This window comes from Nycticebus coucang, chromosome 7 (genome assembly GCF_027406575.1).
Source record: "Nycticebus coucang isolate mNycCou1 chromosome 7, mNycCou1.pri, whole genome shotgun sequence".
NCBI lineage: Eukaryota > Metazoa > Chordata > Mammalia > Primates > Lorisidae > Nycticebus > Nycticebus coucang.
This window is the reverse complement of record NC_069786.1, coordinates 102660225-102677809: the sequence shown is the minus strand read 5'-3', so window position 1 is coordinate 102677809 and position 17585 is coordinate 102660225. Positions and strand designations below refer to the sequence as shown.

Here is a 17585-nt window from a genome sequence, read left to right as displayed (position 1 = left end):
GTTCCAAAAAGAGCAATGGAGTGAGGACAAATCGGGAGATCTGGATTTTGGGCGACCTTGGGAAAATCAGTTGACTTTTCTGGTCTTTGATTTCCTAGGGTAAAATAAAGCATTCTGCCTTTTCAAAGATATACTTAAGAAAATACATTTTGCAAATTAATTAAAATTATGGCATATGAGCGAGAAACTGATTTTCTTTTAAGTTTCTGACAACTGCTATCAATACTGATCTAGTGTTAAAGATGGTTATTACATTGAAAAGTGACATAATAGCTAAAACTAGTTGTGTAAGATTGTTACACTAGTGCTAACATTAACTCTGAGACACATAATTTAATTTCCATCAAGAAAGTTTTATATCTAGTTAAACGTGAATTTCAAGAAATGCTGACATAATCTAAATTACCAGTGTTTATTTTGAAATATAATGTCTTAAAAATTCCAAAAGGATGTGGTGGGTTATTTTTTATTGACTAAATTTTATATTAGAAAAAATATACAGCATGATGACATTTTGCTTGTACAGATTTGATATAGCTACTTTAAAATGTTAGAATATTTATTATCCTAAATTCGACATACCTGAGAAACATCAAGAAATATCAATTTGAAATTATACTTGTTGAAGAACATTCTGGAATATTAAAACAAATTCAGCTGTGGAAATTGTCTATGGTATGTTAAAAATCTCTGCCATGGATTCTGTTTACTACCTGTCACTGACAAGGATACTTTAAGAAAGTATTTAATAATTAATTACAAATGACATGGTAATTGATTTTCTTTTTCATCACATCTTAGAGCAAATGATTTTATTTTGTTCCTAACACATAAGTGGCCAACAAAAGTATAACTTGATGTATCCATCTGAATAATAGACTACACAGGTAATCCTCTACTGAAAAATATTTGGGAGAAGGAGATCATGTCAAGGTTTTCATTAGCGTGAGCTTCTGAAATAAGAAAAACATCTTACCTTCCACTCAGAGATGAAAAGAAGGGTACTACATGTATTCCCAAGGGCCCTGCTTCTCCAGAAATCTCCACAGTTCTTGTCATGTCACTGGGGCAGAAGAAAACAAGTACACAGATAAGTGTCTACTTAAAAACTGGATGGGACGTGTTAAAACACATACGCCCACCCCTCAGGATCATCAGCTAATGTAACTTCACCAGCAGACATGAAGTCAAGGGAGGACACAATTTGCTGGTAGGCTCACAAGATCCATGAAATAAAATGTTTGAAAGACTATCTGATTTCTTTTTACTCCTAGAAGAGGAACAAATGAAAATGACTACCTATAGAAATAACTTCCTACTTAACCGAATCTGCAAAAATCAATGTGTTTTAAAAGTACACAAAAACAAAAAATGTCCCCATTGACACACACTTGACAATTACAGATCATAAAAAACATGGAAGTGAGCACACATCTATGCTTAAGCATAAAGTAGACTTTTATTCTGGAACAGAAGAAAAATGAAATAAAATACTTATTAGAAAAACACAGAATTATATTTCACAATGGTCCTGAAGTCACAGTTGCTAATATACATGGGTATGTTCAAAGCAATATAAATCAAAACTTAAACTTGCCTTCCAGTTCAATAAGGCATAGTTGTACTCAATAATTCCAAATTTTCACCTCCTTCTTTTTTTTTTTTTTTTGTTAAGGTAGAAAAAGAGGCTGCAAAGCCTGGAGAAAATGTATTATAGAAAGAAATAGAAAGCCTGACCCGCCTAACCTATCCCAGATTAAGGAAGGATGAGCTGGAAGCATTAATGGATAGTGTGTATGACTGAAATACGGAAGGCACTGGGGGCTTTTGAGTAATAAACAGCAGAACTAACAAGTTTTCATAAAGATGAAAAATAATAACCGTGAACAATTATTGGCTCCTTTAATCCCAGAGAGAGAAAGTAATTGCCAGAGGAAAATGATAAACTTGAAGCAAACATCCCTGTTATGGAAATTGTAAGCAGGTCTCTATTGTTTCCTATTTACATGGAAATGACCCGAAACTAGATGTCAAATTAAGAGCTACAGCTGCTACAAATGCATTTCTGCTCCAAATAGAAAATGGTGACATTTTGGCTCCTTGCTGTAAAGTTGAGAACAGCATTAAGAAAGCAAAACGCCCGATGAATTCGCTCGGTATGAAGTATGCTCCAAATTATCAGCAATCTAAAATAAATACATTAAATATATTCTCATCAGTAGATTAGGCTTATTTTTAATGTGTTTTCTTTGAAAGCCTATTATCATTAAGAACTACAAAAACAAAAAAAAGCACATTGGCTTCCAGCATTTGTGGAATATGATGGCATTTCAAATTTGATAATACATTTTGATTTTTTGTCCAGATATTGCTGATTTATGTAAAGCCTGTTGAGTTAAGCAGGTTTTTACAGAGGCCTAGAATAAAAGTTAAAAATAAAAACAAATCTTAGAGAGATAATGTAGGAGGGAATGATTCTTCTCTACAAATGTGAGGATAGGAATTTTTATACGAATATATGTATGTGGACTCTCATAGACAGGTATTTATTATAAGTTCTGAACATAAAATGCTTGGTGGACAGAGAAAATTATATGGCTTTTAATGGAACCAAAAAGCAATAATTTTTATATACTAACATGTTTATAGTGCATTTTCAGCATTTGAGAAATACTAAATCTAAAGCATTCACATTGTTTATAATATTGTTTTAAAGACTTTTAAAAGCAGAGATTCAAATCTTGTTTAGCCATTGAAATATTGTTATCTTAACTTCAGTATTTTTATAGTTTGCACTGAAAGTATAATACAAATCTTTCCTAGTAAATGTATTAAGTATTCACATGCTGATAGATAGCACCACATGTATTATACCAGGGGCTTTTGGAATATAAATGTTTAGTCTAGTATAGATTTCAAGATTTCAGCTTTGAATTTTTTATTATGGCTTTAGGGATTCTCTTTTTTTTTCCATCTTACAAATATTTCTTTAACCCCACTTAAAAGCCCTCCTATAAAACATAATAAATTCTATGTGTAATACTGATACCTACTCTTTGGTAATTTCTAATCCTGCATTTTTACGTTCACTTAATAAGGTAACATTTACAATTTAGTTGGGAAAATATAGTTTTTAAAATTCATTTCTACTACATAAGGTTTTTTTTTTTTTTTTCAATATTTCATAGAAAACTTTTATTCTACCAGTCCACACAATAGTTGCAATTCTTTGGCTAGAAGGATTTTTGATAACTGTTTCCTATTTACATGGATAACTGTTAAATTATTATTATAAAAATATTGCTGTTTTGATAACTTAAATTGTTATAAAAATATTGCTGTTGAAGAAAAAAAGAATAAAAACTTCCAATTTTCTTGATTACAATGTACAAGTACTTGTAGAAAATTATATCTATTTAATAAGTATTACAATTTTTACATAGACCATGTCTATGCTCTTTATAAAATGTTATCCAAATAACAAATGTTACTTGTTTCAAGATGGAAAGAAGAACAATTAAAAATGGATGCCCCTTCATAGACCAGCTCACGTGTTTTTATTTGTTTTAAAGGGAAATACCCCCACAATATTATAAATACTTGACAGAGTTATGTAGAGATCTCCATATGCATACCCTTCATGGACTATAAACATAGCAAACAGGACTGGACACAATTATTTTCATACATATCTCATAGAGAGTTTGCAAAGATGTGAAAATAGGTCATTAATGCTATTAGTTTAGACTAATTCCAGAATACAGTTGAAGTGCCAGAAAGCAAAACACACGCACATTTATGTTCTGGAGGGCAGAACAGCACCCAAGAGGTAAGCTGGAAGGTGGATTAAAAAGGCAAAATGTTAGAAAATCAGGTGGAAAGAATATTCTACGCAATGGGGGAGAAGAAGAGATTGTCAGTTACTTACGAAAAACAGACCAAAAAATGAACTGTGTGGGGGTAAAAAAAAACCATTTCAAGTTATACACAGAAGAGAAATGGAAAGATTTCACTAGGATAAAAACATATCTTTATATAACTTTCCAAGACATATTAAAAACAAGTAGATAGTTGCAAAGCACTAGGTTAACTAACATTAAGCAAGCTAAATGCTCCAGATCCAATCAACAAAACTGATTTGATAATCACTGGAATCAGTTGCTAGCAATCTAAGTTTTGGATAACACTGTGGGAGGAGCTACAGAATCCATGGTTAAAAATGAAACTGCCATTCTGAGTGCCAACTTTGCTGGGGCTGAATGTCAAAATGCTTCATTTGGTTTCCATCCAGAAGAAAGACTTGAAGCTTGAGAGAGAAAACACAACAGAAGCTATAGGTGTTTTCAGGTCTACTTCCTTTATACAAGTTAAATAGACAGCATTTTAAACATAATATTTTTCAGCCCCATGGTGGGCCATGCGGGGAGCTATGGGAGAGATAGGACTTGGGATAGGGAGAGGGAATTAACTTTCTTTCAAAAGAAAATCATGATTCACAGAGGTAATTAAAGAGATACCCCATTCCAATGGTGACTTTGAGTCAGGGTTCTGAGTCAGTACTTTAAACTAAAATCCAAAGCCTCAGTTTCCTCATGTGGACAATGAGATTAGGAATTTCCCTAATAGAGTTGTTGGTTTTACTGAGACAAAATAAAGATCATATGATGTAGTCATTACACATACCATATCTGGCATATATCAAAGGTTTAATAACTATCAGCTTTTAGTACGATTATTAGAACTTTTTTTTATTAAATCATAGCTAGCTGTGTACGTTAATGCAATCATGGGGTACAATGTGCTAGTTTTATATACAATCTGAAATATTTTCATCACACTGGTTAACATAGCCTTCATGGTATTTTCTTAGTTATTGTGTTAAGACATATTTATATTCTACATTTAGTAAATTTCGCATGTACCCTTGTAAGATGCACTGTAGGTGTGGTCCTACCAACTACCCTCCCTCCACCAATCCTCTACCCTCCCCTCCCCTCCCTCTCCCCTTTTCCCATATTCTTGGGCTTTCATATGAAAGCTATAAATTGGTTTCATAGTACGGTTGAATACATTGGATACTTTTTCTTCCATTCTTGAGATACTTTACTAAGAAGAATATGTTCCAGCTCCATCCATGTAAACATGAAAGAGGTAAAGTCTCCATCTTTCTTTAAGGCTGCATAATATTCCATGGTGTACATATACCACAATTTATTGTTCCATTCGTGGGTCGATGGGCACTTGGGCTTCTTCCATGACTTAACAAATTTAGGGATGGAGGGAGGGGGGTGGGGCCTTGGTGTGTGTCACACTTTATGGGGGCAAGACATGATTGCAAGAGGGACTTTACCTAACAATTGCAATCAGTGTAACTTGGCTTATTGTACCCTCAATGAATCCCCAACAGTAAAAAAAAAAAAAACAAAAACAAATTTATGGACTAAAAGGGAATAATCTATCTCAAGCTTTCCCATTTTTTTTCTACTGGTTTACTCAGGCTTTTAAAAAAGAAAAATCCTTAAATATTGCAGGATTGAGTAACACACTTTCTTTATGATTAGATTAATGATATGGGCAGGGGGAGATGACAAAGAATGGAAACAAAGGGACAGAATGTGCCAGCTGGTGTCCCTCAGGGACTAATCCACACATCGATTGCTTGTAATGGTAGGAGTTGGACTACAGACGGAAACCACCAGGAAGAAGGAGCAGATGACCCTCCACTCTACTCATGTTGAAATGTCTTAAAGATGTGAATGTACTGAGTAAAAATCTAATAAATAAATTGTTATTGGGGGTGGTGAGATTCACTTCACTTGAATTCAACTAATATTAATTGATTCAATTTAATGGGTAAGTTCTGCAAGGAAAAAAACCAAAGACCAAGGCTGGAGGTGTTCATAATCTAGCAGGAGGGTAGATACAGGTAAGAAAAATAGAAAGCAACAGAATAATAGCAGTTAGTGGTAATCAGAGTATATTCTCAATAAATGCAAACTGTTATTTGGGGACCAGCGTGCTAGTTGCCTGCTGAGCCTTGTATCATGTCCTTTTTTTTGGAGAGACAGAGTCTTACTCCATGGCCCTCGGTAGAGTGCCCTGGCCTCACACAGCTCACAGCAACCTCCAACTCCTGGGCTTAAGCGATTCTCTTGCCTCAGCCTCCCGAGTAGCTGGGACTACAGGCACCCGCCACAACGCCCGGCTATTTTTTGGTTGCAGTTTGGCCGGGGTTGGGTTTGAACCTGCCACCCTCGGTATATGGGGCCGGCGTCCTACCGACTGAGCCACAGGCACCGCCCGTATCATGTCCTTATATCAAACATTCACATCATCACTTTATCTTAGGGAGAAGTAAACTGATGTTTAGAGAGCTTAATAATTTGCCCAACATTGTACCGTTCATGGAAGGTCAAATCAGGACTCAAACTGGGATTTACTGCTCCCCACAGCAGGAGGTTCTAACCACTTTCACATGCCAGTTTCAAACAGAGGCACTTGCTGTTGTAGTTTCCAGGAAAAAAAATACAACATCAGGAGAAGAAGGTGGAATGAGGAAAGTCTTCCTGAAGGACGCGACATCTGAGACGGGTCCATGAAGGACAAATGGGTTTTCCATCAGAAAATGTCAGTTGGGGTGGGTGGAGAGGGCGTGCACAGGAAAGAAAGCCAGCTGCATGGAGATACTGCACCAGGATGGCTCATGAACATCAAAACTGGCTGTGATATTAGAGTGAAAGAGGGAGGGAGTGGGGAGGCGGAGAGAGGAGAAGAAAGAAAAGAACGGGGGAAAGAGGAGGAGGGGGAGAGAAGACAGTCTGTGGAGGAGACAGACTGAGCCCATTAGCTTAAGATCGAACCTCAAAGTGAATGTCAAATTGCAGGCTGGAAAACTCATGTTTAATTTGTAGGAAACTAAGTCATTAAAGGTTTTGGAACTAAAGGACAGTGTGATAAATGCTGTAGTTCAGAAATATTTATGCAGTGATACGTGGGATCAATTAGAAAAAAGAAAGACAAAGGTGAGATTAGTACTTAGGGAAGAGTTAGTAAATTATTGCAATAATCCAGCTGAGATAAATGAAGTAATAAAGGTTTGGATAGTGATGAAAGGAATAAAGCATGAAAACATGGGGAAAGGTTCAAACTACTCTGAGGTGGACCCTGCAAATAATTTGCCAAATGCATATCATAGGCAAAAGGGCAGATAGGATAAAATATGATGGCAGTTTTAATTGTGGAGCAAAAGGCAAGTCTGGAGGAAGCTAATTTGGGGAAATAAGTGTCCTGAGATAAAATGGGGTGAGGAAAGAGAAAGAAATTAGGGATGAGGTGTAGGACTTTTGCATATATTGCTTGCTATCTAAAGAGCTAAAAGTGTAATTCTTTCTAAAAAGACACCCAAGAGAAACCTTTTGCTTTATTGTCTTTTTAAGATGAAAGCAAATTTCATTATACTTCATAAGAGATGCTTATTGTAAGACTATTCTGAGAGAACTCTTTAAATGTTATTTTTCTTGGCAAGGAGTGGTGGCTCAGGCCTGTAATCCTAGCACTCTGGGAGGCTGAGGTGGGTTGATTACTTGAGCTCAGGAATTCGATACCAGCCTGAGCAAGAGCGAGACCCTGTCTCTATGAAAAACAGAAAAATTAGGCCAGGCATGTTGGCTCACACTTGTAATCCTAGCACTCTTGGAGGCCAAGGCAGGTAGATTGCCTGAGTTCACAGGTTTAAGACCAGCCTGAGCCAGAGTGAGACCTTGTCTCTAAAAAAAAAAAAAAAAAATTAGCTGGGCGTTGTTGTGGGTGCCTGTACTCCCAGCTACTCAGGAGGTTGAGGCAAGGGAATCACTTGAGCCGAAGAGTTTGAGGTTGCTGTAAGCTATGATATCATGGCACTCTACTGGGGGCAACAAAGTGAGACCTATGTCACAAAAAAAATAGAAAAACTAGCCGGGCATAGTGGTGCACACCTATAGTTCCATTTACTCAGGAGGATAAGGAAGAAGAATCACCTGAGTCCAAGTGTTTCAGGTTGTTGTGAGCTACGATGCCACAGCACTCTACCCAGGGCAACAAAGTGAGATTATATCTCAAATAAATAAATAAATAAATAAAATAAGTGGTATTTTTCTTTGACTACAAATGTTTGCAATGGTAATAGGGGATTTGTTAATAGTTATGCTTATGACTTAAGGAGCAATGTTTATACTTGTTCGGTCATTCACTCAACAAATATGCCTGTTTTGTTGCAAAACCTGTATTAAGTGCTACAGATCCTTCGGAGGATTCACAGTCTTGTCTGGGAGAATGACAACTACGTACAACAAACTATAAAATGTATAATCATGGCAATGATAATTGCAGCAGCAATTAATGTTCTTCTGGCCTTTAATTTAGCATTGTGCTAAGTTAGTTGCTATAATAGATTTCATTTAATATTCACAATAATCTAGGTGACCATGACACCCTTTTTCCTATGAAGAAACTATTTTAAAGTGGTTACATGTTAGTCCAAGATTTGCACGGGGAATGAGCGGCACATCCAGTGTGCAAGCCCAGGAGTTAGCTAAATCCAGAGGCTTAGGAACTAAGGAATGGTTTGATAAATGCTATGGTTTAGAAAATTTTATCTAATTTGGGGATCTGTTAGAATAAAGAGATTGATATTTGAGAGGGGAGTTAGTAAGTTATTAAAATAGACTAGCCAAGATGTAACAAATGCTTGAGCAATAACTATGGGGATGAAATAGGTGAAAAACAGTTTGAGATGGACTTTACAAATAATTTACAGAGCTTCCATGCTACCTATGTGGAAGTTTGCCCAGAGTCCTATGCCTGGGCCATGTTCCATGGGGTATCAGATCCTCCCTGCCCAACTGTAAGTGGCTTCCAAATTTCTCTCTAACAAATGACTTTCTCATCATCTCATACCAGTTGGAACCACTGTCCTTGATCTGTGAGCTTTCACCTGCTAGCTGCGCATCCTGTGATGTTAAAGATTGTCTCATCCTCTTCCACTACAGCGTCGGTGTGTGCCAGAAATTCACACTCACTCTATTTTCTGAATCTGACCTCAAACTGATTTCATCTGTGCTCCTCTCTCAGACTGGCACACATTACTATATGAAGTTTCTAACTCTGGTCATGTAGCAAATAAAACACAAGAAGTCAGGGAAGGCACACACCATCTGAAAGGTTTGAATCAATGGATTTGCAGACAAGAATGGCAGGTATTGGTGGTCAGTAGCTGTTACTTAGTTGCTCTGAACTGCCGTTCTTCAACCTACTGAAGGTGATAAAAAAATTGCAAAATGCTGTTTGATAATTGAATTATATATATACACATATTTTATTAAAGAATATATATTTTTAAAATTCCAATACTCCATTTGTCTCAATTCCCTATACAGGCAGGAAACTAGCTAATTTGTTCATGCAACTATAAATGAATTGTTCACTTTATAATGGCTATCCACATAGCATTTGGCCAAGATATTAACAAAATTTTCAAAAGGCCAATGTTAAAAAAAAAATTAAAGCCAAATAGAATTAAAGTATCAGACTCATTATCCCTACCTCCAAAAACAATCTTATCAAACTTTTGAAAAGACAGTGACCTGACGATTTTTTTGTAGCAAATTTTCAATACTGTGCAGTTCATTAATCAAAGAAACAATCTAAATAAAGAATAATTATAGTTATAAATTATAAGTTAAAGGAGAATCCATACAGCAGAGCTGTGTGACACAGGATGATAACCTACTTCATGCAAATCTCTTGGCACTTAGGGGACTTAATGAAAGGGACACATTGAATGAGTACGCACCAGCGTCAGCAGCTTCACTCAGTGCTGAAGCCAACCATTTATAAATTCAGAATTATTTTCCTTCTTCCAAATTGAAACAACTGAATGATAATGGTGATAATAACGAAAGAAATGATAACAATAATAGTAGTATTAACAACTGCAAATATGGGTCTCCTGATTCAAACAATGGTCAAAGTGTTTTACAAACGGCAACTCATTTAATCCTCACCCTAACCCTCTGAAAGGTTTTAATAACATTTCCATTTTGCAGACCAGAAACTAAGGGAAAGAGAGATGAGTAACAAGCTAACAGAACCAGCAAACAGCAGAGGGATTCAGTGTCTATGGTGGAACTGGAATTCAGGGGCATACGAGCAAATGACTTCAAATGAGTTCTTTTCACTAAAATCATGAAAATTTCTGGTTAATAGCATGATTTGATTTATATACATCAAGTAAAATATTGCAAGATTGTTAAGACAGATTACAAAGCAGTACTGAAATGGCTAATATCCAAAGTAAAACACTCAACCACAGTGAACTCTGAAATGTTCACTTCAAAGTCTTTTTCAAAAAGCAGCAGCAGGGATTAAGAAATCCTGGTTGCAGAAGGTTATTTATCGAAAGGATTGAGGATCACTGGTATAAATGTTTGTAAGTTCTGACATCTTAGGAAGAAACACACAAAAAAGAGTAATTAAGTAATTAGCATTAGAATTGGGACATGTTTCTCTCTATAATTCTATTTATTTTGATCTTTCTTATAAAATAAGGACAATTATAAACTAGTAAGGAAACAAAAGTCAAAGAATAAAGAAATAAAATATTCTTATTTATATAAAGAGAATACCTCAGTGTGCCCTTGGTTTTTGGTGATGTGTATAGTTCTGTCTGCACGCCGTTCATAACTTCTCTGTTTTCCAAGTTCTGCGCGGAATCCTGTAGTGAAACAAATCCATTAGCAAGTGGATGCCTTACATACTGAATCGAAAATGTGAACAAAATGTTTCAACATGGGAAAGTAAATGATTTGACTCTGGATATATACAGTATGCTCCAATTTCCTTAAAGACAGGGAACAGGTGTTAATCTTTTCAGTGCTTTCAATGCTCTTTTCTCTCCCATTTTCTTCCTGAAATATGCAAATAGGCCATCTACATAACGCAATATGTTAAGAGCTCTGGAATACATCATTTAGCTTCCTGCTACTCAGCCATAGGCATTTGGGATTGAGTGTTTCAAACCAGCAAGGAAAAGGAATACCAAAAGGGAGGCTCAGGGACAGGTGGTGATAGATCAGCAGTAATGTACTGCACTTGCTCACACCCCCCACCCCAACACAAAGATATAATGAAAGCAAAATCCATGAAAAAATGTTGCCAGGCAAAACCGCCTGGGTCAGAAGTGGGCCAGCAACATTGCAGGAAGAAGAACTCTAGAGTTCTTTCTTTGTCATAAAACTTGATTCTGAAGTTGATCTTTCCAGGGAGAAACTAAAATTGACTAATTTGTAAAATGGTAAACGCACTTTCGCTACAGCGAAGAGAGAGGGGCCCTGCCCTCTGGGCGTGGCAAAGCTGAGCTGGATGTTACTCAGGGAAGTAGGAGAAGAATTCTAGCAAGCATGCCCGATGCTGATCCTTCTGTGGGGAAGACACGGTTCTCGGATAGGCCTGCCAGCTATCCCTTCATAGGTAATCCTGTGGATTCCCGGCTATTCAGAAGCAGAGTCACAAACAGTGATGGTCATAGCTCTGCTTTCATCAAAGCAGCAGCAAACCACAAGCAGAGAGACTCATCAGCAAAGACCAGACCTATGAACAGAGCTTTCACTGGCTCTGACAAAGAGTGTAAGACAGTAGGTGAGCTTAAGAGACTGGATAAGTGAATTAGATTAATGTCACAAGGAAAGCAAGGCAGGGAGCTGCAACTGAAGCCCTTTGCTGTAGTGAACTGAGTGAAGCAATAAAAGTCTCTCCCTTTTACACTGAGCAGCAGTGCTTTGGGCAGGGATTCCTGGTGTTGTGAAAGATTTGGTCTACACTCCATTATTTTTCTCCTCTCTATACGAAGAAAAGGAAGAAAATCTATAAAGTTAATGAACACCATGCAGTTTAAGGTACCTATCTATAGTCATGTCTGAGAAGCTCTCAAACAATGATTAATGTGTATTAATGTGTCGATTAGTGTATTAATACGAAGGGCTTGATATATGGCTATAGGCAAAAGCAGATAAGGTTGGACAAGTACCAAAAACACTTAGGTAAATATTTTTTACAAAATATGTGAACCTGTGACTTTTATATATATCAGAATATTTGATGACCTCATTTATGCCCAAATCATTAACTTTCTTATCTGTCTCTTTTACACGGAAGTGAAATTGTGTCTAGTTTTCTATATATCAAGCAAAGAAGACACCAAGTTCATATATTTTAGTTTTCTAAGGTATAATATTATTCCAGAACTTAATCAATTAAAAATAAATATTTATTATCTCACAGTTTCTGTGAGTCAGATATTTAGAACCAGCTGAGTTCCAGGGTTGGGTCTCTCATGAGGTTTCACTCAACACATTTAACAGGGATGCAGCCACACTCAGGATTGGTTTGTGGGAGGCTGAGAAGAAAGAATTGCTTGAACTCAGGAGTTCGTGACATGCCTGAGTGAGAGTGAGACCCCGACTCATAAAAAAATGAAAAACCTGGCCTGGCACCATGGTGAGCACCTGTAAATCCCAGCAGTTTCTGGAGGCTGAGGCAGCGGGATGCCCACAGCCCCAGTCTGAGGCTGCAGTGAGCTATGATGCCATTGCACTCTGCTCAGGGCATAGGGTGAGACTCTGTCACAACAACAACAACAACAACAACAAAAAGCAAATAAAAATAAAAAAGCAAGGAAATTAAAAAAATTCATTTTTTCATCTTACAACAGCTTCATTGAGATATAATTCACATAAGATTTATCAGTGGCTTTCAGTATATTCATAGAGTTTTGCAATCATCACCATAATGTTATAACATGTTCATCACTCACAAAGAAACCCTATGCCTGTGGCAGTCACTCCCCATTCTCCCTGCTGCAGAAGCTCCTATTAATCTGTTTTCTGTCTGTAAGGATTTGCCTATTCTGAACATTTCATGTAATTAGAACCATAACTCATGTGACTTCTTTCACTTGGAATAATGTTTTTGAAGCTCATTCATGTTATCTATCAGTATTTTATTCCATTTTATGACCCAATAATATTCCATTTTATGAATATACCATATTTGGTTTATGCATTTGTCATCTGGTGGACATGTGGGCTGTTACCACTTTTCACCTGTTGTGAATAATGTTGCTATGAACATTTGTGCACAAGTTCCTATGTGAACATATGTTTTCGACTCCCTTAGGCATACACTGAGAAGTGGAACTGGGGTACATGGTAACTCTATGGTGAACATTTTGAAGGATGGCTAGTATCTTCACAGTGTCTGCATAATTTGACATCCCTATGGGCAATATGTGATAGTTCCAATTTCTCCATATTCTTACCAACACTTGTTAATTTCCTTTCTTAACTTTAATTTTTTTTTTATTTCAGCCATTTTAGTGAGTAGAATGTGACATCTCATTGTGGTTTTGATTTGCTTTCCTGCAATGACTAATGATGTTGAGCTTCTTTTCATGTGATTACTGGTCATTTGTAATCTTCTATGGAGAAACGTCTGATTATTTGTTTTTTTATTATTTACTTATAAAGAGTTATTTAAATATTCTGTATACAAATTTCTTATCAAATCTGTACATGATTTGCAAATATCTTTTCCCATTCTGTGGGTTATCATCACTTGCTTGATATAACCTTCAAGGCATAAAAGATTTTACTTTAATGAAGTTCAATTTATTTACCATTTCCCCTATTGTTTGTGATTTTGGTGTTATATCTAAGGAATGTTGCCCAACACGAGGCCATATTTATACCTATGTCTTCCAAAGTTTAATAGTGTTAGGGCTTACATTTTATGCCTACTGTCATGTTGAGTTAATTTACGTATACGGTGTGAGGTAGGGTTTCAAATTCATTCCTTGCAGGATATTTAGTATCATTTCTTGAAAAGATTACTTCTTCCTCATTGAATTGTCTTGACTCCCTTGTAAAAAAATCAATTGACCAAAAATGTAAGGGTTTATTTCTGGACTTTCAATTCTATTCCATTGATTTATATGTCTAGTCTTATGCAAGTATTACATAGTCTTTATTATTGTATATTTGTATTAAATTTTGAGATAAGGATCATCTTATCCTTCAAATTGATCATCCTTCAAATTCATTCTTCTTTTACAAGATTTTTTTAGCTTTTCTAGGTCTCTTACATTTCCATTTTAATTTTAGAATAAGCTTGTCGATATCTGTGAAAAACACAGCTGGGTTTTTGATGGGAATAACACATTGACTCTACCGATAAATTTGGAGAGTATTACCATCTTAACAATATAGTGTTCCAATTCACCAACAGTTACTGCTTAACAGGCAGTAAGCTAAAAATAAATTTTCCTTTCAATTTGGTATTCTGCATGAGTATCCCCAGGATGTCATGGGAATATTTTCTAACTACTGTTGCCTCTTTGCTCCCTACTCTAAGTGGAACTTTTTTGTTGATCCCTAACTCAGGTAAGAAAATAGCATACTTTCCTGTTCATGTGTTTAAATCAATATTATGCATGGTTAAAAAGGTGTGTTTCTTCTAGTTCAAGTTATAAGGCAGGTAAATGTTCTATTTATATCAACTACTCAATGCTCTGAGTATATGAAAACATCAATTAGAGTAAGAAAGTAATATTGGGCCAACTACAATGTGATAACTTGATCAAGGGTAATTCTGGGCCTTTGTTGAAAACATGACAATAACTACAGACTTCAAAAAGAACACACATTCATGGCCTTCTCTGTCCAAGACAGAAGTTCTTCTATTGTTAAGTAGGATCAAAAACTCCTTACCTTGCCACAGCTACCCGAAAGGGGTAGGATCTATAGTTCATTATCTCAACCAAAAAGCAATGTTTCTCATTTGGCAAAATCATTTCTATATATTGCAATAACAGAATTCCTTGATGGTCTCCAGAGATGGGGCAAAGAGACAGATGCTTAAGGCATCCTCTATAGCCATTTTCAAATTAGCTTTAACAACACAGTAGTAGCACAGTCCTTTAATATGTATGGATGAAGGCAGCTTATCTCTTAACAGGGTACGTAAAATCACTTTTTCCAAAGATTACGAAATAATTGTCAAGCAATAATTTAAGAGCACTTAAGCTTTTCCTTTCACTACTTTATAAGATGAAATGAAATGTCATGAAATTATATGTCTAAAATTGAAAATAATACTTTTTCACAGTTCATTTTAATAACTTTGAGAAAAATCTGTAAAAAGACAACTTTTAAATTTGGAAGAAAAGGGGCAAAAAATAACCCTGCCTATAAAAAACTAGAAGTATAAACAACTGGTGCTGAAAAGCCACCATATTTCAACTTCAGGTTGCAGAAAAATTAATTATGTGATTTCAAATTCTCAAACTTGCCTCTAGAAAGCACAAGTTTGGAAGCTCTATATCTAAATTTATTAGTAAAATTATTACAATTTCTATTTTAATGTTACCTTAAAATAGAGGGACATGATCAGCTGCATGAATTATAAGGCATAAAGCTGTTTCAAAATTTATTTCTTCTCCTCTTTTGCCCACGTTGTAGTCCTTTGCTCTCTAATAGAGTTCATCAGGGGATTGTGTCTTACCAACTGGGAAGAGACCTTTACGAAGTTTGTCCTTTACCTCTTTCATTAGAGTTGGGAGCATATCATATGTGACTCTCACAACAGACAAGTTTAATTACTATAATTTTTAAAAAGTGTACATTTTTAGCAACACTTTGAGGATCACAGGAGCATTTCTGACAGCCAGAATGAGTTGGATTTAAACACCACCACGCTATTTTTAGCTTTAAAATCAACACTTACATAAATATTCCCAAACCAATTAGTAGCAGCTGGAAAGTAAAGGTGTTTACATTTAGTTAGCACCAGCTCTAACAACTGCAAGTGCTCATAGGCTGCACGAAAAGGGCCAAGTATCAGGAGGGCAGTCCTTTCTCCAGGGGTGACCGCAACATTGGCACCAGGCTATCATTTTGCATTTCACAGCTGGTGTAAGTCACTAATTTCACACAGGAACGTGTATTCATTATGAAGCATCATTAGTTTCTAAAGAAACTTAACACTCTTTTTTTTTTTTTTTTTTTTTTTTTTGTGGTTTTTGGCCAGGGCTAGGTTTGAACCCGCCACCTCCGGCATATGGGACCGGCACCCTACTCCTTGAGCCACAGGCGCCGCCCAGAAACTTAACACTCTTGATAAAACTTTTTGGAAGAAAAATCCTCATTGCATTCCCAATTTATCATTGCATTTTCCCTGGACGACCATAGTACAAAACAAAATTAAAAATTGTTTTAGAGCTCTGCTTTTCATCTCTCAGATGAGAAGTAAAATATAGAGTGTCCCAAAAGTCACCATACATAAGGAAAATTGTAGCTAAATGTACCTTTATTTACAAAATATTCATTATGAAATTTTACAAAACATATCCAACGTGTAGAGAATATTTGGTAAATATTTTGTAAAATTTCATGATGAATATTTGCCAATAAAGGTAAATTGACCTACAAATTCCCATAGGTATGGCAACTTTGGGGATGCCCTATTCTGTCCCATCTATTAGTAGATCTGCCTCTCTCCCTGACTATAGGTAATGACTCATGACTCATGTCATATATTGACATGATTTTCCCCACTTAACACACTTTAGCTGTGTTTGAAACTACTTGCCCACAAAATTTCAACTGCCACGAAGCTGTGCTTCAAATACTCAGGTGCATTTTAAAAACAAGATTTGCATTCTGAAAAGTCAACTGCAAATTTCTTTTGAAATTGCGTATGAATTTTAGAATGAGAGTAATAGAAAAATTATATGGAGGAGAATTGAGCATGAGGTTATGTGCCTGGTGCTGATAACATAAACATAATTAAATTTTAAAATTAAAATTCTGGGCACAATTTCAGAATATTTGATTTTATTTTCTAGAACAAAAATATCTGTACTAAAGTAAAAACAAACTGCATTCAATAAGCACACATGAAATTAACATGCATTCCAATTGTCTAATGCTATTATTCAAACTTGACCTAATATATTTTTTTCATGCCTTGCATAATGCCTTGCCTTGGGGAAGTCTCTCAGTGGCCTTCACAGATACCATTCCTAAATGTTGTGGTCTTGGCAATTAGCATGTCTATAATTTACTACGCTCACACCCAACACATTCACCATTAGACTTTATACATATATATATATATATATATACATAGAGAGAGAGAGAGAGAGAGACATTGGCAAGACAATCGGAAATTTTAAATGTACTAAATTATAAACTGTTTAAGAATAAAAACTATACTTTATTCTTTTTTACTTCTACTAGTAGTTCTCAAACTTCAGCTTGGGACAGAAGAATCATCTGGAGCCTTATGAAAATCCAGATTGTTGAGCACCACTCTTGATGTACTTACTGATGGAGTACGTCCGGCGTGAGGCCTGACAGTCTGCATTTCTAACAATTGTCTCATGCTATTAGTCCAGGAACTACGATTTGAAACCTGCTCTACAGATTTAGAGTAACTAATGCAGATCTGAGACTTAGGCAGAATTCCTAACCAATATTAATGAACCCTGGGAAAAA

The 17585-nt window shown here is 35.9% G+C and overlaps 1 protein-coding gene across 2 annotated transcripts in view; it reads right to left on the bottom strand.

Annotated features, from left to right (window-relative positions):
- PARD3B (par-3 family cell polarity regulator beta) overlaps positions 1 to 17585 on the bottom strand; it is a 1103837-nt gene that overhangs the window by 547342 nt on the left and 538910 nt on the right. For both annotated transcript variants that reach the window (XM_053597659.1, XM_053597658.1), the window contains exons 5-6: positions 10662 to 10750; positions 977 to 1063 (exon numbers count right to left, since the gene is read on the bottom strand). In XM_053597659.1, coding sequence (XP_053453634.1) covers positions 977 to 1063; positions 10662 to 10750 — 176 coding nt within the window. The remainder of the gene's footprint in view (positions 1 to 976; positions 1064 to 10661; positions 10751 to 17585) is intronic.